Source organism: Condylostylus longicornis, unplaced genomic scaffold, assembly GCF_029603195.1.
Source record: "Condylostylus longicornis isolate FDR11 unplaced genomic scaffold, ASM2960319v2 ptg000072l, whole genome shotgun sequence".
Classification (NCBI taxonomy): domain Eukaryota; kingdom Metazoa; phylum Arthropoda; class Insecta; order Diptera; family Dolichopodidae; genus Condylostylus; species Condylostylus longicornis.
The window spans coordinates 3,644,883-3,672,006 of NW_026578040.1; the positions used below are offsets into that span (position 1 = coordinate 3,644,883).

At 25.0% G+C, this 27,124-nt stretch overlaps 1 protein-coding gene across 1 annotated transcript in view; it reads right to left on the reverse strand.

Annotated features, from left to right (window-relative positions):
• The window catches only part of LOC129612500 (hybrid signal transduction histidine kinase K-like), a 159,129-nt gene extending 132,273 nt beyond the window's left edge, over positions 1-26,856 (reverse strand). Inside the window, exon 1 of the mRNA XM_055526143.1 lies at positions 22,247-26,856. Coding sequence (XP_055382118.1) covers positions 22,247-23,811 — 1,565 coding nt within the window. The 5' untranslated portion in view covers positions 23,812-26,856. The remainder of the gene's footprint in view (positions 1-22,246) is intronic.
• Positions 26,857-27,124: the final 268 nt, after the last annotated feature.

The window sequence follows — 27,124 nt, forward strand, 5'->3', positions numbered from 1 at the left end:
TACAGAAATAAAAGAATTTAGGGTTTCTTTAAATGAGTAGACAAAATGTAACCCACATTCCGGTCAATGTCCTAAATCTAGAGTAGTGTTTTTGGTTTATTGCTAAAAATTGATTTAAAAAAGTATGGCGAAATATGATAATAATATTATAATGGATAGAGTGGCGAAAGTGAATAGGGATAAAAATTAAAATATCTATTAAATTCAAATCCTATTTCCATAAGTATCTTTGGTAGTTGTTAAAAAATAAATATTTAAGTATTTATTTATTTATTAATTCAATCTCAAATGAGCTGTTTTAGCTCGCGTAGAGTATATAACTATAAAAAAAAGAATACATAATGTCTAAATTAATTCTTAAAAGAACAATAATTTAAAAGATTAATAAAAGAAAAAGCTAATCTTTAATTTCAGGTATTTTAACAAAACAAGCATTAACCAAAAGAAAATAAAAACAAAATTTACATACATAAGTAACAGTAACTAGAATTTGTAAATTTCCAACGTAATAAGATATATACATATAATGTTCGTGTAAGTTTTATGGATATTAGGTGTTGTATTTATCCATGTAATATTTCTTCAGTCTTTTCTTAAAATAAGTTTTGGACGAATCTTTGAAGTAGTTGGGAAGATTATTAAATAAATTTATGGAAGAAGCAGAAATTGGTGTGATACCATTCAAACCAGGTCCTGTGATGTATCTGAATTCATTGGCACTCCTTGTATTGTAGTTGTGTATTTCATTATTGGTTATTAGAATTGTGTTCGATTTTATGTACTTGTTTTTAATATTGAAGATATGGCATAATTGAATAATTTCTTTGTAGTCATTTAGTTTTAAAATATTGTATTTTTTATGTATTTCACTGGTTGAAGTTCTAGTTGGTAGGCAAAAAAGATTTTTAATAGCTTTATTTTGAACTCTTTGTAGAGAATTGATGTTTTTCGAATATGTATTGCCCCAATACAATATATATATAAATATTCATTCATACAGATATGTATATGAATAACATAACCGATTTACGCTAAATTCAATATTGTAGAAAAAACTAAGCTTATTGTTGAAAAATTTTGTTGATGCAGTGAAATACCTTAATGTCTTGGCCTTTAAAAATTTATACATATTGCAATGTATTTCAAATCTAAATCTTCCAATTAAATTTTATTCAAATCCACCAGAATTCTGATTTAATAAAATGTTTTTCTACCCAATTATATTATTAAAGTTTAGATATGCACAGGTGGTGCATAAATGCAGTGTTGTTAATAATTATAGACGTAATTATTTGAAATAATATGTTCAAAATTTTGGACCATTTTTAATATTTAATATTTAAAAGGAATAAAATCTAAATGTTCCGTAGTCTTTAGTTGCTAAATTAAACCTAATGTATAAAGAAATTTTTTAAGAAAAAAAAACATTTAATATCTAGTACATGCAAATTCATTCTGTACTTAAATGCTGTCACCATATATGCATATATATGTATATGTACAAAAAAATAATTTGCCTTTGCGATAATTCCAGTTCATTTACTATACCATTTTTCAACAGCCATAGTGTCACAGCCAAAATTTCATTATTATATAAGAGGAATATAATTGTGTGTATTGTGTACATATAAAGACTTTTTTTTGGCAAATTTCACAATATTGCAAATATACGAAATTTTAACGACATACAAAAATTGCATCTTCTAACATCAGAGAAATTTATTCAAAGTGACATTTTAAAACATAAAGCTAATTTTTTTTTCATGAGTCAATATTCTTTGTAGATTATTTTTTCGCTTGATTATTTCTTGAAAGCGCTAATATTTGTAAATATTTTTATTGATAAAAAATTTTTGAATTCCCTTTAAATATTTTTAAATTTTCCTAAAGCAAAAGTATCTGTTTTTAGTACATTTTCAAAACTTTCACAAAATGTGCCCAATAGTTTCGACTGACTTGTTCGTCTGTGCTGAACAAAGCTGAAATTTTATAAAGAAGAGCAAAATTTTTACGCATTTCTTGTTTCCTCAAATTACAGTTAGTCAAAGTTGTGAAAATGCAACTTTTGAAAAGCTGTTATATGTAGCCAACCAATAAATTTTATTCCTCCTTATCCTCCCAACATAATACTTTTCGAAGTTTGTAAAATGACATTAAGCGTTAATGAACTTTTAATAAAATACTAATGAATGAATAATGAACGAATAATGGAAAGCACGAATGTAACAGAAGTCACTGCTTTATTAAGCAGCCTAATAAATTAATAATCGAATTCAGTTCTAAACCCTTACGCTTATATTTTTGCTTTAATATTCATCCTGAACTTATGCAAAATTATTATGAAAATAAGAAAATCATTCAAATAAAACGCTTTCGTAGATTTCTTAAAGTTATTTAAGAAATTGAGAAATTTGCTATTTTACAAACCATGAATCTGATCAACAACACTTTTATAATTTTGTTTTAATTTTTCGGATTGAGCATTAAACAAGAAATTCTTTTTCACATTTATTTTATTTATAATTCAGAATGATTATTTTCGGCACCATAAAAATTTGGCGACGTTCTATGGAAGTTGTAGTATTTTTCAATTATCATTTAACTCATTTTAATTTGAAAGAATTTTGTAAAATAATTTTTGTTAATGAATTTTATTTATACGTTATCAAGCTCGAAGTTTACATTATTTGAGAAAATTATTCTATAAAAATTTGATTAACTCATTTAAGACGACATTTAAATATAACTAGGAATTAAACTCACGACCTAATATCTAGAAAAATAAAATATGTACGAGAGTACGCGAAATTGATACTTTAATGATCTTATAATGCAATAATAACCACGCTTTTTTGACTGAATTAGCTTTACTCTGGTAAAGCTTAGTAGGGATTTTTCGTATAAAATTTAAAATAATTTTTTTTTTCAAATTAATTGAAAATTTTTTGGTTTGTGGGAAGCAATTTATTGATTAGTTGACATTTTTGCATTTTTTGTTCATAAAATAATTGCAAGGTTTTCAAAATTATCTACGCAAAATTTATTAAGTAAATAAAGACAACAACAAATTAATTTATCTCAAATTAATTTTTTGTTTCACATTTTTTTATTAAGCATATTTTATATACCTACAATTGTATGTCAATGGATTTTTAAAAATTTTCATTTTACGTTACCAATATTTAACCAAAATTATGCATGCTTTCATATGTGTACTTATGGTAAGACTTATATAAAAATATGAGAGAAGTCAATCCACAATAATTTACATTGCACTTAACAGTTCAATTACTACTTTATATTATACGATTGGTATTGCACAAATACATGCACCTATTTGATAAATTTTATTTAATATTACATCGCATAAATTATGCAATTTTTTAATGATTAACTTATTGATATCACATTTTTCGAAACTGTATATATTCAATGTACATACTAATGTAAACGTAGTTATATACTACTGTTAGGGTAAACAAGGGAACTGTTTAACAAAGACAATAATTTTCCAACATATTCTATTAAAGTTGGCACTTACAAAAAAGAAAAAATAGGTCTTTAAAATCATATGCAAATTATAACCTTCAGTTCGGTCGTCTTTTAAATAATATTTCACACTTCACTTCTTTGAGTCCAGTCTAAATTCAAGAAGAAATTACATTAATTTTCCTGATTTGTTCCATTATTTTTTGTGTTTCACATTTATACGGCAACACAAAGAATTTGTCTCTATCAATTTTATATAATAAGTTAAATTTCTTAATTGTAACCTGTTATATAGAATATAGGATCAGCGAATATTATGGGGATTACTATTATTCTCAAATAAGATTCATAATGCCTGCTTATGATTTAAAAATCAATAACAAATAAAAACTCCGTTTAAATTGAAAATTTATTCCGTTGGTAGCTAAAGCTTAATCTTATTGTATGACTCTATATTAAATATTGTATTGAATAACTAAATTTTCCCCATTGTACCTTACAAATTTATTACCAATGTATTAATGTGTGTATATTGTATAATTGTTTATACATTTTATATAACCCATATAACAAAATATATTATAATTATTTTTCTTTTTGTATAAATCTGTACAAAAAGTTCATTGTTTCAATAAATTTCAATAAGGCTTTAATAATAGTTCCTGTAGATGTTGAGGAATTTTTGAAAAAAAAAAAATTTTTTTTTTTGTAATTAATATGAATTTTTCGCGCATCATATATTATTTTATAACAGAGCAAATTATTATGGTACAATACACTAAAAACAATTTAATGTAAGTAATTATAAGTATATGGTATGAAAATTATTCATGTGAAATGTAATATACCCTAATAAATAATGAGTAATAAATTTTTATATTATTTAAAAAAAAAGAGAAATTAAGAAAAGTAAGAAAAATTTACTAGAGATAGTAATAGCAATAAATAAGTAGAACATCACAGTAACATAAATTATAACAATCATTTTACACACACTCACAAAAATATAAACCTACATGTTGTGAGATTTTTATGTTTCCCGACGTTATGAGTGAAAATACTCTAGTCGGGTTGAAACTCAAAAATATTATCAGACGTATTATCCTTTTGTCTTTTAAGACCCAAGAGTGTATATTAAATTTTTATAGCGAAGGCCGATATTTTTAAGATTAAACTCACTTAAACAGAATATGCTCAACCAAATCTAGATCGTATAAGTTTTGCTGTTAATCTAAATTTAGTATAACTAAACATGATAAAATGCTGTGTAAACAACTATTAAGTCTGAAATAAACTTAAAGGGCTTTGGTTTTCGTAAACAAGAATTAAGTCGGGGATGTATTAAAGAGTTTAGGAGCTGTATGAATTTGCCAACTTCATCATATTTAGTTTTAGGTATGTTATAGTTCTTGGTCTCTTTATAGGTAATTGGCTTTTAGATTTAATAATATCTCTTGAAATTTTTTGAAAACCCTATTTATATGGACTAGTTAACATCCTCCTATAACAATCAGTAAATTTTTAAATAACGAAATTTGCATCAATATGTTTGTCTTTAGTTCTGTTAAACTTAACGTAACAGATTTTTTCATAAAATAATAAAAATTTCATACACTGGAACTTAATTCTTTGTCGAAATTTTTGTGTCTCTATACAATTAGTTGCGATTTTTTTTTTAATAATTATTGGTTCATTAAAGTAAATTTTTTTTGTATTTTTGTTTTTTGTTATACTTTCACTATAATAAAATATTACTTTCATTCCCGTAAGCTTTTAATAATAAGAATATAGGTCTTACTTTTGCTGGAATTTGCTCTACATAAAATAAGTGAACTCTTATTACGATTTTTATATGCATACATATACATATACATATTATTGTACACATTACTGTTGTAACACGTACTACTTGCAACAACAATCGCATATAATATAAAAATTTTGATTTATGTGAATTATACGAAGTATATTTTTAGCATTTTTGTAAATGCAATAAGGATCATGGTTATCATTTTAAAAAATTTTATTCTGTTTTCCTTTTTTTTTCATGACGATTACGAACATTACTGCAAATATCCAATATAGGATAAAATTTAGTTGAAAATAAAATATTACATATTGGTATTAAAATCGAATTGATTATCTCAATTCAAAATCGATGAAATAAGTATAAAGAAATAAAAATAAACAAAAAAAAAAGAAAAAATTTCCATACAGCATAACTGATTGCGGCAATAAAAATGAAAATCTATTTTAAGGATTTCTTGACTTTTTTTTCTGTATTTTTTCTTTTTTTTTACCATATTATTATCCCGCATGTTGAAGAATATTATAAATAATATGAAAATATAGAAAAAAAGCAAATACATGAAAAAAATAGAGTAATATTCCCGTTCGTTTAAATTTGTGGTTTAAACAACATGGAATACTGTTTGTATTATTGTAATTTTAAACTACAATTCTATACTTTGCGCAATGTTACAATTTTATATCTTAGCGGAATATATGGCTATTGGCTAAAACATTTTGCATAAGATTTTAGATACTCTTAAAAATGTCGCATATTTCTTCAGTAGGACTTCGTATATTCTTAAATATACGTAAATCAAAATCAAATGATGTGAAATCGGAAGAACGAACGAAAACGGAATTAAACTAAATCTACTTAGTGTTTGTACTACTTCGCACTGTTTGTTGTTAAATTCATATAAATATTATGATAAATTATGGCATTGCTTTTAAACTGTGCAATAATAATTTAAACTTAACGAGTGTTTTTGAAAAAAGTAGCGGTGGTACAAAAATCTATTGTGTGAAATTTCAAGATTGTAATCTCAATACTTTTCAATTTTATCAAAATAATTACGTTCAAACTTGAAATAATTCGAAACGTTGTTTTAACCGCATCAAATTTAACTACCAATAATTTGTATTCAGTATTATGAGATCTGAAACATTATTTACGTACATTCTACCTAAATAAACCTAAAACAACTCTATATGATATATGGAGTTGATTCGCGAAAACATTTTATAAGGATACACCCGGTCAGAATTTCTATAACACCCACCAATCGCGTTCACTTTTTTACTTTGCTTTACTAAACCCGAGAAAAAAATAATATAACGACATGAAGCATATTGTATTTGAATATACAAAGTCATTCATATGAAAAGTATAATAGTATTCGATATAAAATATATTGTGTTATATGTATATTAATATGCATGTATATAGTCGCAACAAAAGAAATATACATTCTACATGATAGGGAAAAAATTGTGATACAAAATGAAAGTAAATATAAAATAAGAAGATGGATACTCGTATTATTATTATAGTTCTAGGCTATAAGAATTGCTTTTTATATTCAGATCAGAACCTTTAAAATAAGCTTGATGTAAGATCGTGCCATGTATATTCGAGTATTTGTATTGAATCCTAAAGCTAAAAATAAAATAACAAAACTTTTTTTATAATGTTCTATTGCATTTATATTTTTTTACTTTTTTTTCCTCGATTATTATAATTTACAATCTATGTACTTGAGTGTATACATATATTTGTGTTTGGAAATAATTTTTGCGGTTACCACTCTTACATCTTTTGTACATATATCGTTTTGGTATAACCTAATTTTGATTTTTGGAATAATTTTTATCATAGCTATATTTTTAATTGAAATTCTGAGATTTCTTTGATTCAAGTGACATATTAAATAAAATACCAAAAATGATTTTCCGCAAAATTTTTTTACCAGGAATTTTAGCAGCTTCCAAATCGTATTTTGAATGTTTGGTCACTGAAATTCATCTTTAATCTTTTAATATTTAAGGAAAAGTAACACTTAAGGATTTATTTTTAAATACAAAACAATTTCTATAGAATACACTTTTTAATTTTTTTTTTATATTTTCTTCGATTTTATTGGAGTTTATATTATGTATTCTCCGACACATAGAACATAATATAAATATACATATAAAGCAAGAAATATAGCTATTTCTCTCCTTTTAATGCCCTGCTATTATGGGAAATTTTTCTATTCGTTTTATGAACGACACAATATCCAATTTAAAATTCTATTATATAATTTTAAGGTAGAGAAATATATTATTATATTTAAACTTTTTCCAATTCCACATATTCGCAGCTTAGAAAATATGAAAGTTTTCGCTTGCATTTCGAACGTAAATATATAAAACATCTAGATTGTAATGTAACTAAACAAATTCTTTGATTTCGATATTTTTAATAAAAAAAGTTCATGCATACGAATTTTTGCGTATGCCAATATGTTGTAATCTTATAATAAATTATGAGATCTAGCATTATATGATGGTGAGCTTATCTCAATTAGTTTATGAGTTATCGTTCCGAATGACTTACCGGTGTACAGACATGGTTAAATTCACTCAGAATTTAATGCTGGTTAAAAACGTATGCTTTACGTCTATATATCAGACCATCGTTTCTTAGCGTTACAAACGGTTTATTATACCTGTTTATTATATTATATGCAAATTTGTAATAACCCTCGAATATACGTTCGTACGGGTATAAATACATGTACTAAATAAGAGTTAAATAATTCAAAAAAATTTTGATTTTAGATGTAAAGGGCAGATTTGATTACACACAAACAGAAAGAATAATATAGATAAAACGAAAAATAATATAAATATAAATAAATATTTAAAATTATTACATAAAGCTAAAGGACTCGCACAATATTACATAAAATTACAATATTTAAACGCTGTTAATATAGTCAAATACACTTAAAAAAAATTAACAAACATGTCAAATTGAGAAACCGTGCACCTTCCGTGCCTTATTTAGTATCAGTATGAGAATAAAAAGCGTTTAACATGAAAGTGATAATAAAAATTGACAAAATATATATTTATGTCACCCTCATAATTCTTCAGAAGTTTTGTTTATTTATATGAAAGAACCATATTGGTAGCTTAAAATCATTTATTTTCAATAAAGGTTCTGATACAATATTTCTGTAAAAATTCTAACTTATTTAATGATACTTTTATTGTCTGTCCTATTTTATATTAAATTTGAAAAACATTTCAATATTTGAGCAAAGGAATAAATACTGCGGTTTCGAAATACATACATAAACAAACACTGCATCTATGCAATAAAACTTCAAATATATGTGAAAATTTTCAAAGTTATGTAATTTTCTCATTTGCATGAAACTGTTGTTAGTCAACGTAGAATCAATAATAATAATAATTTTCTGAATATATTAATTCAATTTTAACAAGATTTATTTATAATATGATATTTTAACAAACCAAAAAACACATAATATATTTTAGTTATGTTATGTAATGGAAATAATTAAAATTTTAATTATAAACACATGTTTTTGATATTTTTTAATTTTTTTGTTCTTGTTTTGTAAATCTCATGAACGCATATATAACAAATTAATTAAGTCAAAATTTTAATAATTAATTTTATGTCAATGTAATACATATTTAATTACTTTTATATAAGAATATTAAATCCCCTGTTTTTAAATATGTTAAATATTTTAAAATTATTTATTTAACATAATAGATACATCCTCATATATTTTTATTAATTATGGTTATAATTAATTTATAATATAGTTTATTTATCAAAACTATAAGATGAAATGAATAAATTATTGTACATGAATAAAATTTATTTATTGTTAATTTTATTGACAATAATTTTGTATGCTTGTCAAGTGAGTTTTTTATTGGAATATTTGAAAGAAAATGATTATTACTAAAATTACATAATTGAATTTGAGATAATAAAAAATTTAAGTAAGCATTAATTGTGTACGTGAGGACTTACCTAAATATAATAATATTTTACAGAAGTGTAATATGATTTTCAGAATAATGAGCTTTAATTACTTTGAACGTATAAATTTAAAACAAAAGTCGTTATTGGGCCGAGTTATATTAAAGTTTAAGATGTAGGATGAGTTCAAGTAACTATGAACGAATTTATCTGTGATTAATTCTAATATCTTAGAAAATTATATGAGTTATCAATAAATTTTGAACAGTTTCAAAAAATAATTTTTATTACGAAGGCATTAGTCTGCTTTCAACCCGTAATGAATTTTTCGCCTTAAAAAGTTTTTGAATTTTTTTGTGCCTATACCAATAATATTAAGTGCATAATAGTAATATGTAACTTAAATAAAGTTAGGTCACACCAGTGGTTTGTAAAGTAGCATTTTTTTTCTTCAACAAGTGAAAATACTGCTTTTAAAAGCAATCTGCTACGTTATTTAAATTAATTTCATTCACATTCCGAAAAAGTTCAAGATTGCATAAATTTAGGACAACCAACGAAATAAAACAAAAAAACATTTAAAGTAAAATGGGTAAAACTTTTTTCCGGACTGGATTACTTCGAATTCCAGGGGTTTTAACTATTTTTCACGAAATTTTTCTTATCCAAGATTTTTGGATTATAATTTTCATTCTGAAAAAGATAGAAACTTCAAACAAAGAATTTCTGAAAGGTTAAGTAAAGGGCTTGTGATAAACATGTTGATTGGTTCTGTATTTTATGTACAGAATCAATCTTCGCAATGCCAAGCTTTCGAACTTTAGGGAAAATTAAAGTTTTATTTTTTCAGTTTTTTTCTAGCTAGATAATTTCGTAATAAATTTTTTTAAAGCCTTCAAATTTATTTTATTGAATTTTGCCCAGTTTCTTAAGCTTTAATTTAAGTCCTCAAGCATTAAAATTTTTTGTATGGTACAGAAGATGTAGCGCAAAAACATTTCTATGTCAAGATTTTAAAGATCGTTCAAGACAAGTATTTTAAGGTTTGTAATTTTCAACTATCATTAATTTTTGATGACAAGAGCCACTCAAAAACCACAGTTGACATTTTTAAGGGTCATTATGTTCTGAAAATTATAAACCATCTAAATTTTTTGTGAAATGAAACAAATAATAACAAAATCGAAAGGAAATTTTATACAAACTTTTAATTTGAAAAACAAAAATTGATTTTAAAAAATTTGAAATTTTTGAAAAGAAAAACTAGAATTTTGTATTACGAAAATCAAAAAAAAATCTAGTTATCAAAATTTTTTTTTCGAAACTTTTCTTGGTAAAGAAAATTGATAGGTTTTTTATTTTTGCCAATTTTTATAAGAAATGGTACCTATATGGTTTGAAAATTTTAAATGCATTTTTCTCACATTGGGTGCAATTTAAAAATTTGAAAGAAATATTTTCGAAATCTAAGCACCATTTAGCATCTGAAGATATTAAAATTATCCAGCTGGAGCGAATTTTGAAAGTCATACAATACAAATTTTGACATTTATCTTAATGGAAAAAATTTGTTTTAATAGAAAAATTTAATTTTTTTGTACAAAATGGAGTTTGTGATATTTACATTATGAAGATAATAAATAATTAATAAATAATGTAATGGGAAGAACAAATTTCAAACATATTTCTACAAAAACTAAATCGGCATACGGTTGATGCAACTAAAGAGGTGTTCCAGTCAAGCTATTAATTTAAAATATGCGATTGAATAGAAATAGATTTAAAAGAGGAAAAACATAAATTTTTGCCGAATTAGGTGAATATACTAGGAAAATTTGCCGTTTCTTTTGAGAAATTTGTAAAATTTTTGGATAACGGATTCGTATTTTTCCAAATTTTTTGATAAAAGAATATTAAATCTAATTTTTGAATCTAATTTTAGTTTTATTAACATCTGTTTTGATTTTAATATAATTTGTTGCCCACAGTACTTGTGGTTTTTGTACTATTTCTTCTGTGCCATAAAAATTTGTTAACATTTGAAAGCTTAAATTAAAATTTCAGCAGCTGGGAAAAATTCTATAAAAAAAATTTCAAGGTTTAAAAAAATATCTTACGAAATTATCTAGCTAGAAAAAAACTGAAAAAATAAAACTAGTTAAAACTTTGATTTTCCCTAAAGTTCGAAAGCTTGGCGTTCCGAAGGTACATAAAATATAGAATCAATCAACATGTTTATCACAAGTCTTTTACTGGGCCTTTTACAAACTATTTTTTGAAGTTCCTATCTTTTTCAGAATGGAAGTTAATCAAAAAAATTTGCATTAGTAAAAATTTCGTGAAAATTCGTTAAAACCCCTGGAACTCGGAAACCCTTGAGATCCGGCACCCACTCCGGAACAAAAGTTTTAGCCATTTTCGATCTTCTAACCAATGGTAAATGTTATTTTACTTTACTTTAGCTTTCTGCATAAGGTGCCAAAAGTTCAAATTTTTTCAATTTTCATGGAACGATAATTTGAGAGGGATGGAGATTCGAAAAAAAGTTCCCTCTAAAACTTAAGATTCCTACATAATTCATGGTCTAGAAAAAAAACTATATTAAAAATTTGGGAAAAACAGATTTTAGATAACGGTAAATTTTAACAGCCATTTTGTTTTTGTAAAATTCAGTAATGGTATGCCGCGAAAGAAGAAGGCAGCTGCTACTTGTCTACGTTTGCCAAATTTAAAAAATGCTTATGGTTTGTTTGAAATAAATAGTCCAAAGATGGCCTTTTTAGGGGTTTGTGGAACCATTCCTTTTAAAGACGGGTAGGTAGGTAAAAGTTATCTCCTTAAATTATATAATGAGCAATTTTTTACCGACCGTATTGTGTAAACAATAGGTAGGTTATGTGATGGCAACAAATTTTGCATATCGAGTTTTCGGTGGGAACGTACTTCTCCATAGTAGGGAAGTGTAAATAAACTATTTTTAGCAACCTGTCGGTCTGTCGGTCTATCCGTCTGTCGGTCTGTCGGTCTGTCGGTCTGTCCGTCTGTCGGTCTGTGTGTACACGCGTGTATCTCAAGTTCGGCTGAACCGATTTTGATGAAATTTTATATGTAAGTTTGTTTCCACCATGGCACGGATCGATCAACTTTTGGTATATATCAGGCCTCGGGAACTGCACTTTTTAGCGGGCCTGTTTTACATTTTTGAACATTTTGGGGAAAATATTCAACCGATTTACTTGAAATTTTATATATAAGCTCAACTCGACCGTCCGCAAAAATTTCTACGTTTTGGAAGAAATCAGGCATCGGCAACTAGACGTTTACTACGGGCCAAATATACATTTTTGTGTATATAAAGAGAAATAATCAACCGATTTCATTGAAATTTAATATATGAACTCCTCGTATTAAAACAATGAACATATAACTTTTTTGGAAAGATCAGGGCTCGAGAACTGATTTGCGGGCCGATTTTACATTTTTCACCATATCCACAGAACAAATTGATAGAATTTTTTGAAATTTGATATTTGAGTTCTGGTTGTTACCGAAACTAACTGGCGAGCATTTCAGGGAATTCGGGTAGCACAAAGCGAAACTCTACTAAGAGCCAAATTTACATTTTTCTAAGTATGTTAACTATAAGCTTTCTAATGTCCTAAAAATTGGAAAGAAGTATTTAACAGACATTTTTATAATATTCCGCAACACTTTCCTTTATCTAGACAATACACAATGCGGTCGGTTATGTGCTGACCACATCAGATTTTTTTGGAAAAGAGACAAAAAAAATAGAATTTTATTTTTCAAAAAAATAACTTAAAAAATTAAAAAGATTTTTGACAGGAGAAAGTAAATTAGGAAAAAAGCTTTCCCAGCCTTTATACCTTTTGATCATGAAGAAATTCTAATTTTTAAACGAACTTAAACTCAGCATGTTTATATTCCACATTTTTCAGGCAGCACTTAATTACATTTTTTGCTTTATAGTTTATTACTAAGAAAGTTTTTATTTTTACATTCATTTGGAGCAGTTCTGTCGAATTTCTATAAAATAAAACACGTAAGTTCCGTTTAAAATCCGAATTTAATATCCAAATTAAGTTTGTTTGCATAATTAATATTATATTATTGAATACAATTCTTGTTACCCACTGGATTAAATAATTTTAAAGTATTGAAATGAAATTTAACATATTTTATGAAATTGAAATTATTTTAATTACACATCCGGAAATTTTAATTGCTATTACCATAATATTCAAATTTTATTATAATGATACTATTAACAATTTCCCCTTAAACATTTTGATAACCCCAGTTTCTGTACAAAAAATATAATGTGTACCTATTATCTTTGAAACTAATCTTAGTACATTTTAATAATAAACACATATAATTTAATAGATCTGAGAACTCCTTCGCTATAATTAAAAATATTCTTGTGTTAGAATGGAAATAGTGATAAAATTGTCAATTAGAAATTATGCGCAACAATTGAAACGTTTTTGTATTTTTATTTTTCTCCATTCCATTTTATTTAATTATTTCAATTTAATTTTTATTTTTAAAGCATTCTATAATTATTATTAAAATAAGGCAAAAAAAACAAATAATTTTAACCATACTGCGGTTTCTAACTTTTATACCAAATATGGCGAAATTTACAAAACAAATAGTTGTAGAAGTACGATTGACGTTTAAGGAGAAATTTTAGTTGTTTGCGTGTGTATAGAACATTCGTTTTTCCTATATAAAAATGATTTTTCTTCACGTGTTAATAATTATGCTTGGAATGATAAAAAACATCAGTTATAATTACTTAATGTGAATTTTTCTCTTAACAGTTAAAAAAATATTGTTGCTTTGCTTCAATAGTCATGCCATATAGTATTAGATGGGGTATTCAAAATGACACCAAATTTGCCACTACGTGCAACGAAATATATTACACATTGTTAAATAACATGACCTTTATAGGTTTTACATTCATATTTTAAATAATCGATCTGATTAAATTCTTTAAATGAAAATTTTTATGAAATAGGTACTTTTTTACCAAAAAATTAGCATAATTACATAATATCTATCAGCTGGAAAACGTATTGTCAAGTAATTATTAATCAACAAATACTTTGATTACTTTCACCACATAATTAATGTCCTTTTAATTGAAAAATACTTCAGACACTTAAAACAAAAATTAAAATAGTAATAAAATATCACCATGTGCAAGTACGCCTCGTTTAATAACGTTTGAATTGTCATATTTTACTTGAATTGAAAAAATGAAACTAATTTCAATTTTTTGACTATAAAATATATTATTTTCATTTATTTAAATTTTACAAATTCTATTTTAATAATATTATGGCGATTAAATGTAAGTAAATTAAAATAAAAAGGAAGGAGGGATATGACAATTTTAGAATAAAATTTAAACAAATTACATATTCAATTTTTTCTTGAATTGTATTTGGAATTTTTTATGTCGCCTAGATAGTAATACTAATGTATGTATATAAAAAAAAAAAAACAAGAAAATATAAAAAAAGAGGACACATTTACTTTAATTCAAGTCTCATTCCTTAACGCCTTGAAATGCCCTCTAGCATTTGCCGTAAAAAGCTGTTGAAGAGAGAGCGGTGAGTAAGGGGAAAAATCTACTGCGATATATTATTAAAACAAATACTAATAATAAATTTTCGGAGAACACCACAAAAAGAAGAAAAAATCAAAAAACTCATATACAATAATAAAAATAAAGTAAAACGAGCAAAGATAGAGTTGACCGTGTCAACTATAACCAACGTTTTCTATGAGTTATATCCCAGCTGACAAAAGAATTCATATAACTTCTAAAAGCGTTTTTTTACAATGGTGATGCTGTTATTAAACTTGTTCTTGTAAAATTTAACCATCTTTGAATACAGAAAATGATAAAATTTTGTCTAGTTGATAGCCTTACTTTCGAAATTATTTGCTTAAAATTTTAACATATATAATGTCCTTCACAGTTCTTTTTTATAGTAATTCCTAATTAAGCTTTTTTAGCATAACAATAAATATTGCATAGCAGTTTATTAACTGTCGAAAAATTTGCTTGCTAATGTTCGACAAGCATGAACCTAGTAATGAGACTGTTTTGGTATTACAAACCGAGTAATAAATTTATAATAGCTTTCAAACATTCATTTGTACGGTCATAAAAAAAGAGAATAACGAATGTTGCGTTGCGTCTGTTGCCTCGTGTCTTATTGCTTTAAGCATCCAGTTTTTTCTTGTTTATTATTATTATTATTATTCCTAAATTTTATGTTCTATATTAAAATATATTTTATGAAAAACTTTAAGGAGTTGAAATAAAAAAAACTTCAAAATAATAGAAAATCCCTTAAAACCATTGGAAGTCACGTCCTTGATATGAAATAATAATAAAAAAAAAGAATATTATTTTACAAAACATGGCTTTACAAAAATAAGTAAAACAGAAGCCAAAAAACAAAATGAATGTTGTGTGTGTGTAGATGTATAAATAAAAGCACATGACGGATAAAATATCAATAAAAAACAATTTTAAGGACCGTTTAATTTTTGTTATATAAGTTGGTAAAGCAATATTATAATATAACATCAACTCACTTATACAAATTGTTATATAATATATATGAATATACGATGGAAAGTTTGATTTAAATATTGCTATAGTTGGAAAAAAAATTTATTATGTAAGAAATAAAATTGTATTTTAATTTGTCATACAATTATTATTTATGTTTGTTAATTTGAAATAATTGCTATTTAGTTTTTATTAATCCTTAATGTGTTTTTATTAATTGTTATAAAGTAATTTCTTTTTCCTTATTTATGTAAAAGTACATATGTTACCTTCAAAAATACAAAGATAACTCTTGTTAACTTTACACATTCACCTAGAGAAGCTTGTAGTACAGCATATTCTAAAACTCCCTCTATAAACAGTGTACTCGTAACACTTATTTAATTATATGTGCAAGTTTTCAAATTTTTTTTCATAATATTAAAATATTATTTATAAAATTAAAAAAGGTATATTTTTTACCATTAAAGTAAAATTCTAAAATTATTTTAAATTATTGAAATATAATGTTTTTATTGATAATAATCCTATTAAGACATATAGTCATATGAGCGTATTGAAAAGATTATCTTTATAATGAGCATATTTTAAAGAGGGATTACTTAGTAACATTGATAATGCAATCTTAATTCTAATTGAATAATCTGATTTTAAATAAAGTATTAATATTCATACCACTTCATACCACTTCTTATTTCGTATAAAGTGCAATTCTCCTAACAATATTGAATTTTCCAAAAATAGGATATTTAACTGAATTTATAAAAAAACCACAATTACAAGGGTATTAACTTAAGGATAAGGATAATGTCTTTAACCAATCAATAAATTATTTTAATTTTCAAGAAGCAATACGAATTTAATATTAATTTTTCTTAAAACATTCACTAGAGTAATTTTATGTTATGTATACAGGATGCTTCATCTCTTTATGACAAAAGTACAATATAAAAAATTTGAATATAAAAGGATTATATTAGAAAATTACTTAAATTTTGATCATTTTGAATAGAACTTTGATTAATTTTGCCTCTTAGTTGGTCAATATTGCGTTGTTTTAAATTCCAAGATATACTGTGATCTATATAAGAACTTTGTATTTTCGCAGAGATATTATATAAAAGCCCTAACAAAGTTTAGTTTTCCAACATATTAAAAGATTTGCTATAATTTCAAATTTATATGCCACAAATTTTAGTATCAATTACCTAAATTTTATAATTTTAGGTCAACAGAAGTTTTAAATATTTCATTAAATCTAAGTAAGTGGCTCATGCACTATGATTTGACCTTAATAAAAATTCTCTTTCAATGCATAATAACTCGTATATTATAAAAGCTACATTATTTGTAATTTCCTCTTCATGTCTTCGTAAAATATATTTTCATGCACATAGCATACTTTATTGCCCTTATGGTAGAGCATCTATTAAATAAATTGCGTATGTAACAAATATTAAAAAATAAAATCTTCAAAATGGGCTCTTCAGAGATTTCCTATTGAAAATTTTTTTAATATTATTCTGTGTATTTGTACATATTAAGAGGACAAAACTATGTTAAGAAAAAAACCAAAGGAAGCAAGAAAAAGTAAATAAACAAAAAAAAAATAAACAGAAACAAAATGGCCGCACTCATATTCTAATAAATACGAATAAAGGGAGGACAAACACAAGGAAATTATTCATTGTTTTCATTTTTTTTTTTGATTACTTTTAATATTTTTGTGCGTGAATTCTCTCACTTTACTTAATATGAAAACATTAAATGTAAACTTTTGGTGTTGTATTGTATGACTTTTCTCTCTTATTTCATTCTTATTTATTTTCATTTAAATCACACTCATTTTCTTCATTTTCTAGTGACCTCTTGAAATGTTCCTTTTCTTTTCTTGCTCTTCTGTATTTTATTTATTTTCTTTTGTTTTTGTTATTGTTGTTATCATTACCTTAGGTAATGAGAAAATATTTGAGTACGACATTTATGGTACGATGTATTTATACATAAAATAACAACAACAAAAATGAAAACAACAAGGAAATTATAATATTGAAAGATTGTTATTTAGATTTAAGATTCGTGTGGTAGTAAGAGGGCTATTTGGAAGCGTTTTATTTGTAATCAACATTGTACAAGACAAAATAAAAAGAAAAACAAAACTTAAAAAGAACAAAGAAGGTAAAAAATGATTTTTTAATGCCTAAAGCAGATTTTTTCTACAGCACAAAACAATATAAAAACATTATTGTCATTGTTCGTTGCGAATTATCAATTAGTGTGCTGCTATGGCAGCTGAAAATAAAGAGTGTTTAGAACGAAATATTTTACAACAGAGCGGATGAAAATAAGAATTAATAGAAAAATTTGTCTTTTTTCGTGAAATGTTGAACAATGTTTAGATAGTCCCAATTGATAAAATCGAAAGCATTTCCAATCAGATTTCTTTGAAAATTTCAAAGAGCTATTCTCTCTGTACCATACAAAATAACTGAGTTTGAAATTGGTAAAGTTTCAAATGAAAATTGTTTAAAATTTTGGTTTTTACCAGATTCCTTAAAATTTTATGTATTATGCGTTTTACCCCTCCTTGCACATAATGAATATAATATTTTTATTATAGACTATAATTTTCAGTAGAATAATGAAATATTTCTAACTTTTGCTAATTCTCTTTTTTTTTTTAAAAAGAGAAAACAATAGGCGATTTATAAAAAATGGGCAAACTTATAGGGACTTTAATCGGCGTCGTTAAAAAATTATGCCATAACAGTAAAATATGTTAAAAAGAATTACAATAGTATTCCAGGGTTAATCAGTTGGCATATACACAAAAAGCAATATTCAAGTTTCAATTCGAAACTAATAATAAAATAATATGGGTAGGAAATTCAATTATAATATAGGTAGGTAATTCAAATTACATTATCAAATATTGAGTATACATAATATTATATCAATGAAAAAAACAAAAAATTAAATTTTATAATATTGTGAAAAAATCAGAACTGAAATTCTATATAATAACAATGGTGTGCATTTAGAATTTTTCGTACTAAATTTTTATTATTAAAAATGGACTATTGTTCTCAGTTATCGGAAAATTAATTGAAATGAGAAAAATTTTATTAGAAATTTTCATTTAAAAATTTATTTTTCTTTTGTTTGTCATACAAAACTTTACTAATAAAAGATTTTTCATTATTTTTTTGAAAAATTTTCAAGGAAATTAAAGATTTTAATGTGTCCTCATTATAATAGAAATGAATTTGTTTACGTATATATGCTATATCGTCTTGAAATATTTTAATCACGTAATTTTATGTAATATGGTGTAAATTATTATTACAGTGCACAATAATTATTCTGATTCAAAATGTTTAACGCAAATATATTTCAACGTTACAAGGTAAGGCACCCAATAGTAGGTATTGTCTGTTGTTTCAAAGTTCTCTCTAATTTAATTCATATTTTACAGAAATTTACTTGCCATTTTCACAAAAATCACAAAAATAAATTCTAAAAATAGAATTGAAATGTTTTAATTTAAAAATTCGAAGTTAATATTCGTAGAATATACTTGATATAAAACAAGGATTTATGAAGAATTTATTGTCTTTCATAGTTGATGCTTTTAAAAATCGGTGCTCAATTACTGATTTTAAAATATTCAAGAAATATTTTAAAATAGAATAGTACAAATGATTTCTGTTATACGTCAGATCTTCCATCTGACTTACCTATATTAAACATTCTAATGTTATATATTTATCATGAAAATCATAAATGTCTGTAATTTTTGTAATACCTAAAAATTAAACTGTCTTTAGCTTCGAACAGATTATTACAAAATATCTAAGAACAATTCTAACGGTACGATTACGTTGCCGTTAATTACGTTAATTTAATGAAACAATCGATTGGAATTTTTTGTGGGGCTCAATGAGGTTGGAAATCATGTCTAAAAATATCAAGAGCCACATTTTTTTTAAAAACTAAATCTTAAATTAGTTTGGTTGAAACAGTAGTCTTCGTCTTTTTTCAACTCTTTTGACAGGACAATGAATCGCAAATATTATTTCGCAGCTGATTTATAGTTAAATATAAATTTTTTACATAACAGTTTAATTATCAAAAGAATTCAAGAAATAAATCTAAGTTTCTTAGTTTTCTATAAAATTTGTCTAAAACCTCAAAATAAAATCGTAAAAAAAACAAAAAATTCTCATTACCATAAAATTATGATGAAAATTAATATTAAAAATTTTTTTTCTTATGTATTGTATATACGCATACAAACCAACATAATTTTTAAATTTTTTATTAATGTAAAGTTTCTATTGTTATCATTACTACAGTTCCAAACATTTTGGCCGAAATTACTAAAAAACAAAAGCCGGGGTAAAATATAGCAGGAATCATGTTGAATAATTTCTCAGCAAGTGATCACAGCATTTCAAATACCTAAATAAAATTTATTGATTATGACTTCTAAAACGGAATCCCATAGTTTTTAATTTATTATATTAAAAATGTTTTTAACATACAATGGCTGTTCTGAATCATAAAAAATTAGTTGTGTTGACAAAAGTTGAACAAGAAGTTTTTTTCTTTTGATAAAATTTTAAAGAAATTTCTTAAAATTTCAAGTTCTAAGAGAATTTGCCATGAAAGACTTTAAGTTCATACTGTTAATTCTAATATTGTTTGACATTTAGTTTCGGATTCGTAACATTACTTTTCTTTATAAAGGGCAAAAACAATTTCTTTCTTCTTTTAATTTTTTGGATGAAAAAAAAATGGAAACAAAAATTGAAACAATTTATTCTAACAACCAACTCGGACACCACTCAGAAAACAAGGGGCAAAATAAATTAATTTTTGTTTAAAATCTTTTTTTCTAAGGGTCCGTTCGTATCACTTATAATTTTATATCCTTCCTTTATAATCCCAAACTTTTTTTTTAATTTTTTTCATTTTGCTTTTTACTCATTACATCAATAAACAATAAAGCATAATGGTGAAAAAAGTCGTCTGGCAAGTAGAAAACATTTTATTCCCTATGTTGAACACAATGTACAACATGATGAAAGATTAAATATTAACAATCCTCTCAATATTAGGATACTTTTGAAAGGTTTGTTAGAATTTATTGATTTATATTTTATACTTTTACTTATACACTGCTCAATTTAACGTTGGATAATAGTCTTTTTTGACAATGTCAAATTTGAACGACATTAAAATAGATAAATAACGTTGTTCTCACAATTGCTAGTGTCAGCGGCACTTTTAATTGATGCTAAAATTTACGAAGTTTAGTGGTTTTATTAAGATTTGTATAAGTACTTTTTTAGAAACACATTCTGGTTTACGTATGTAAAATACTTTCTCTACGAACTAGGCAAACTAGGTGAAATTACATAGGTTTATATTGTAAAAATGCCCTTTCTTCCCAAACTTTGTTTGAATTACGGTTTTTTCTTCGCTTTTAGAAGATCTACTCACTGAGGCCCGAATTTTCTATTTCTTAGTTCTAACATTGAGATTGAATCATTTTGATTGGAAAATCACATAAGTTACACAAATTGAAAAATATTCTCCCGAAGAAAAAATACTTATAGTCTAAATAGGTAAAGGAAAAGAAAATTTTTGATAAGACAAGCAAAAAAATAGTGAAAGGAAAATGGAAATGGCGTAAAGTTTTGTACAATTTAGAATTGCTGATAAAATAAAATTTAATAAAAAAGTTTTTTTCCACAATATTTCGTTTTTATTTTTTGTTTTGCATTTTCTTTTCATAGAAATTTCCCGATGTTCCATGCGTTCCTTACTACTTTACTAATTTTTGTCTGATTCTATTTTTTTGCTATGGTTTTGTTTGCTTGGGTTCTCAGGATTGCGGGGAAGTTTTTTTTTTATTTCTTGTTTTTGTGGAATTAGTAAAAATTTTCGAATATCTTTTTGTTGGATTTTCAGGCAAGAGTTTTTTTCTTTTTAGTTTAAGAAGAAAAAAAAACTCTATTTCTGTGAAGTTCATGCAAAATTAAAATAATAATAAGAAAGTTGGACGTTGTAGAAATTAAATTTGCTATTATTTGAGGGTTATTGTACGATATTTGTATTTGGTTTGAGTGAGAGCCGTGTGCTGTTATTCAAAATCTTATTTTTTAAAAATATATTTAATACGTTATGCAATATAAATTAATAATTTCTTAATTACTCTCGATTATTAAATTATTAGGGCTTCTTTTGAATTACGTATTGAGAGGTGAGAGTATGTTATTTAAAACCTATCAAAAAATTCTAAAGAGAAATATATTGTATAAATGATTACTTACCTAAAATCATCACTTGCATAACATTGTCCCAGAAAATGACATTTTAATGCATTGCACTGATATGATTTAACTTGATCCACTTCATACGTTATATTAAAACCATAAACATCTAAGAATCTATTTAAAGCTCTTAAATGAGTACCATCTAATGATCTCATCTCGAAACGAATTTCTAAATATTGACTTTGAAATTGTATCCATGTTACTTGCGTTACATCATCTTCTGTTAACTCAAATATTCTATGACTTGGTACCTTGTAATCTTCACTATAATACATATATTCAGTAAATTTTAGCCCACCTAACACGTACAATTGATTCAAATAAACAACAATTGAAATATTTGTTGCTGTTGTTGCAAATTCTGATGCATCAATAATCCAAACACAAACTATTGGTGTTTCAAATTTATTAGGGAAATTTGGTGTTTGTACGATACCGTGACGTGCATTTAAAATACCACCACAACTTTTATGTGTATCGGCTAAACCGCCACCACTGCTAGAGCTACCGCTACCACCACCTTTATTGCCACCAAAGAAATTAAATGCAGATATGGCTGGAAATGGTGGAATTTTTGGCAAATTAGTTAAGCTACTAATACCACCGGCGCCAGCATTATCAATATCAATTATACTTGAATCTGGTATATGGAAATTATTATGATAATAATATTTATTATTTTCATTATTAATGCCACCAGAATTTGAATTACTGCTGCCACCGGTATTATAATATTCAATTTTAGTGGCTTGCCTTTGAGCTTGTGGTTGTGGTAAATGTTGTGATATTTTGTTATGAATGTTATTAAAACCGTGATTTATTTGTGAATAAGTATATTTTTGAGAATATTGTGGGCTATAACGACCATGATTATGTTGTTGCTGTTGTTGTTGGTATTGATGATATTGCTGGTGTTCTGATGGTAATTGATGTTGTTGGTATTCTTGCGGTTGACGTTGTAATTCTCGTTGTTGTTGCAGATGATGTGACTGTTTTTGTTGCTTTTGTGGCTGCTGTTGCTGTTGATTAAATTGTTTTGGTTTAATGAATTTTTGTTTCAAAATATTATTATTATCATCATCAATAATTGTAGATGTCAATGATTGAAATGGTGTTGTAAATCCATTACTTTGTAAACTATCTTGATATTTTTTTTGTTGTTCAAACTCTTGTTGTAATAATAATTGTTGTTGCATTGATGGATGTAACGGTAATAGATAGGCTGCTTCATTATTTGAATAAAATTTTAAATTATTATTTTTTTGACGTTGTTGCTGATAATGTATTCTAGTCGTTGGAGTTATTCTATTAATATATTTATCATGATCCAAATGTAATATTTGATCATGATTATGTAATTTTTTATTTAATGTGGGAGAACTTATAATATTTTCATTATTATTTTTATTATTATTGTCATAGATATTATTATGATTTTTATTGCTGTTTAAACCGTTATTATTAAGTGAAGAAATTCTATCTGGGTTCACAGAGATTTTATCGAGGCTTTTGGCCGTGAATAGAACCAGCATAAAAAGGACGTGACGTAAAAAAGTCGACATCGACTGCAGGATATTTTTTTTAAGGAAAAGTAGAAAAAAAAATAAAAAAAAATAAATTAATTTTATAATGGAGTTTCTTTTTTTTGTTTTTGTTGTAAAGGTTGCTTTTATTGTTCTTTCTTCTTGTTGTTGATTTTCCACCAGCTTAATTTTTCGGTAAACTTTTTTTTAATGTGATGATATGTCCTTTATTTTTTTTGCTTTGCCTTTTTCTGTTTGATACAAATTCTTTTTGTTTTTCGAAAGTTTTCTTTTGGTCAAAAAAAAAAACAGGGTATATTATCTCATTTTTCTTCATAAAAGCAAAAGTTATTTTCCCTGGATTTTGTGTAACATTTGTAAAATAATTTCTTGCTTTATTTTTCGGTCTTTGTTTTTAATACTAAACAGCGTTATCAACAATTTTTTTTATTACTATACTGTTGCAAACTGGTGATTTTTGATGTTGAGGTAAAAATAATTTTCGATTATATTTTAAAATAACCAGCAGGATACTAATTTTGTTTATCTTTTTTCCCATTTTTTTCTTCCTCTATTTGTGTAGTTGTTTTTGTTATATATTATTTTTGGGAAAGTATTAAGGAGAAAGTTAAAATCGGTTAATTTCCGGTTAAATTAATTTCTCCTCAAATGATAAAAATTTATCTAAGGTCCGTTTGTTTTTTTTTTCTGGTAGTTTTAGGATTTTTTTTGTTTTGTTTTTTTTTTTATGGAAAAAGGTAACTTAAACTTTCCTTTTTAATTTTTATATCCTCCTTTAAAAGGATACTGGTATTTAACTGCTTGAATATTGCAATTATTTTGAAATTTCTAATTTTAAAATTTTGTTTTCTTTTATTTTTTTGTGTTGTATTTCTTAAATAACAGTTAAATATTTACAACTTCATTTTTATTGTGTAATTTTTACTAATATTTCTAAAATGGGGAATGGAACACATGTTTTGTTTTTCATTTAATTTTATTTTTTCAACTTTCAACGTAAAATAATTTAAATAGCACTAAAAACTTTTATATTTTCAAATTAAAAACAATTGTTAATTGTAAATTAATTTTAAATATTGTTTTCTTATAAACATAAACGCTTCACTCCAGTGATTGTTAGAAAAAAAATTATCAATGTATTTAATTCGTATTTTAAGTGTTAAATTTAAGTTTGACTATTTTTATGCATGAATTAATTTCCTTTGAAATCATTCTGATATTGTTCACATATTATAAGAAATTTTTTTTATATATATTTTCTACAAAACTTCCATATATATCTAGGCTCATAGAGCAAATATCAAAATATTTTAACAAAAGTAGTGAAAAAGTGGTTTTTGTGGTAAACACACATTTGTACACATAAGATACAAAATAATACTAAAGTATAATCAAAAGAAAGAAAGTTCTAACCTCAAATGTCTACACACGTTTTATATTCACACACCAACACATATTTGATATAAAATGTAGAAAATTGCCTTTTTTTTTTAATTTTTTATTTCAATGCAGTATCCTTTTTATTTGAGTAAATTGTTGTTCTTCTTTAGTGGTTTTAATGTGGATTTTGTTTTAATTTTCTATTGTTCTTTAAAATTGAATTGAATTTAACCTGAATGATAATGTAAGTATTTTTTCTTTATTTTTTAAATTGCAAAAATTGTAATTTTCCTGCATTTAAATTTGTAATATTTAAATATTCAGTTTTGATTAGTTTTCAATTATGATTAACGATCCTTGAAAATTATTTAGAATGTTGTACTGTAACCATTTGCAAAATTTAATTTTGGGTCCATATACCAAATTTTAAAATTATTCCTCTTTGGGAGTCACTCATTAAAATTTTAACTTTTAATATTTCAAGTCTGATTAAAAAATTCTTAGGCGTAGTCTTTGTAAGTGATTGTAATTTTAAACAAAAGCACAAAATAAAATAGGTTTTGAAAAAAGGTATATATCCTTTCTATATTGTGAATTCAAAGTGTCCAAGCATAGTCGAATGCAAAACAATTTTTTGTTCTTGTTTTTTTCCTTTGTAATGAAAAACAACACAATCCTCAATTATTTTTGCATATTTTCAGGTTCTACTCCATAAAGAAAAATATTTTACATATTTTAAGGTGCTTAAGTGGAATTTTTTTTTATGTCTCTCCTGTTTTGTTCAAAATGTTATTTCACTGTCCTTTTGAATGGAACACAATATAAACTCGTTTTTTTTTGTTTTGGTTGGTTTATGAGAAATTGCAATGCATTTTGTATATATATTTGGTTGATTAGTTTTTATACTGCATTAAATTATCCTTTCTTTAGTTGACTATATTGTTGTCATTCTGACTGTACGATAGATATTGTACATTCTTCTCAGCTTAATGTCAAATTGTTGTTTTTTTTGGTTTTCCTGACTGCTGGATTATATTTAAATTCAAAACATTTCAGGTTGTTATTTTGTTAGCTTTCATTTTTGTTGTAATTTGCTTAATATAGTAACTTTAGTTATGTTAAACTCGCTTTACTTAAAAATTCTTTCTATAGTCACAAAAAAAATGTAAGCATATAGTACTGATTCCCCACTTAAATTTCTATTTAAATGGTGTATGCAATGATGTTGAATTTTTCAAAATTTTTATTCCTGAATAAAATATAGACGATTTTTGTTTAACGACCGACCTTTCGTAAATATTTTTGGTAGTTGAACAATAAAATATCATCAATTTTAAATACTGTACTAGAAATATTTGCTTTTCAGGTTATTTTTCTTTTTTATTTCTTGTTTGCTTAAAACGCTTTTTTTCAGTTTTTTTTTTAAGTACTTGATTTTTTTAACAATTTAGTGGTAGACGAATTATCTTTTATTTAAACATATAATAAGAAAAATATAAAACTCTTAGATAAATGACATGTTTTTTGATTCTTGATGAATAATTTCACATAGATGCCATTTACTTGTATTCATATGAATGATAACTTTTTATCTGCGGAAACTACAAAATGCATTTTTCTCATCTGGCAAATAGCTTTTCATTTATTTGAAATTTGATGAACTTTTTTCCTCATGGTGATAAATCTAAAAATAAGAAATAATAAGATAAAGTAATTAAGAAATAAAATGACAAATTGTTTTGAATTTAAGATTTTTAATTACTCATGCTACTATATAATTAAGAATTTTACAAATTTTAATAATTAGTATTTCATATTTTAAGAGCTTGAACCGACAAAGTTTTACAACATATTAAATCTTAGTTTCTGTTCAATATTTATATAACAACTACAATTTAGTTATGTACGAATACAAATTACTCGTAACTTCGAGGATTGAAAAAACGGGTTT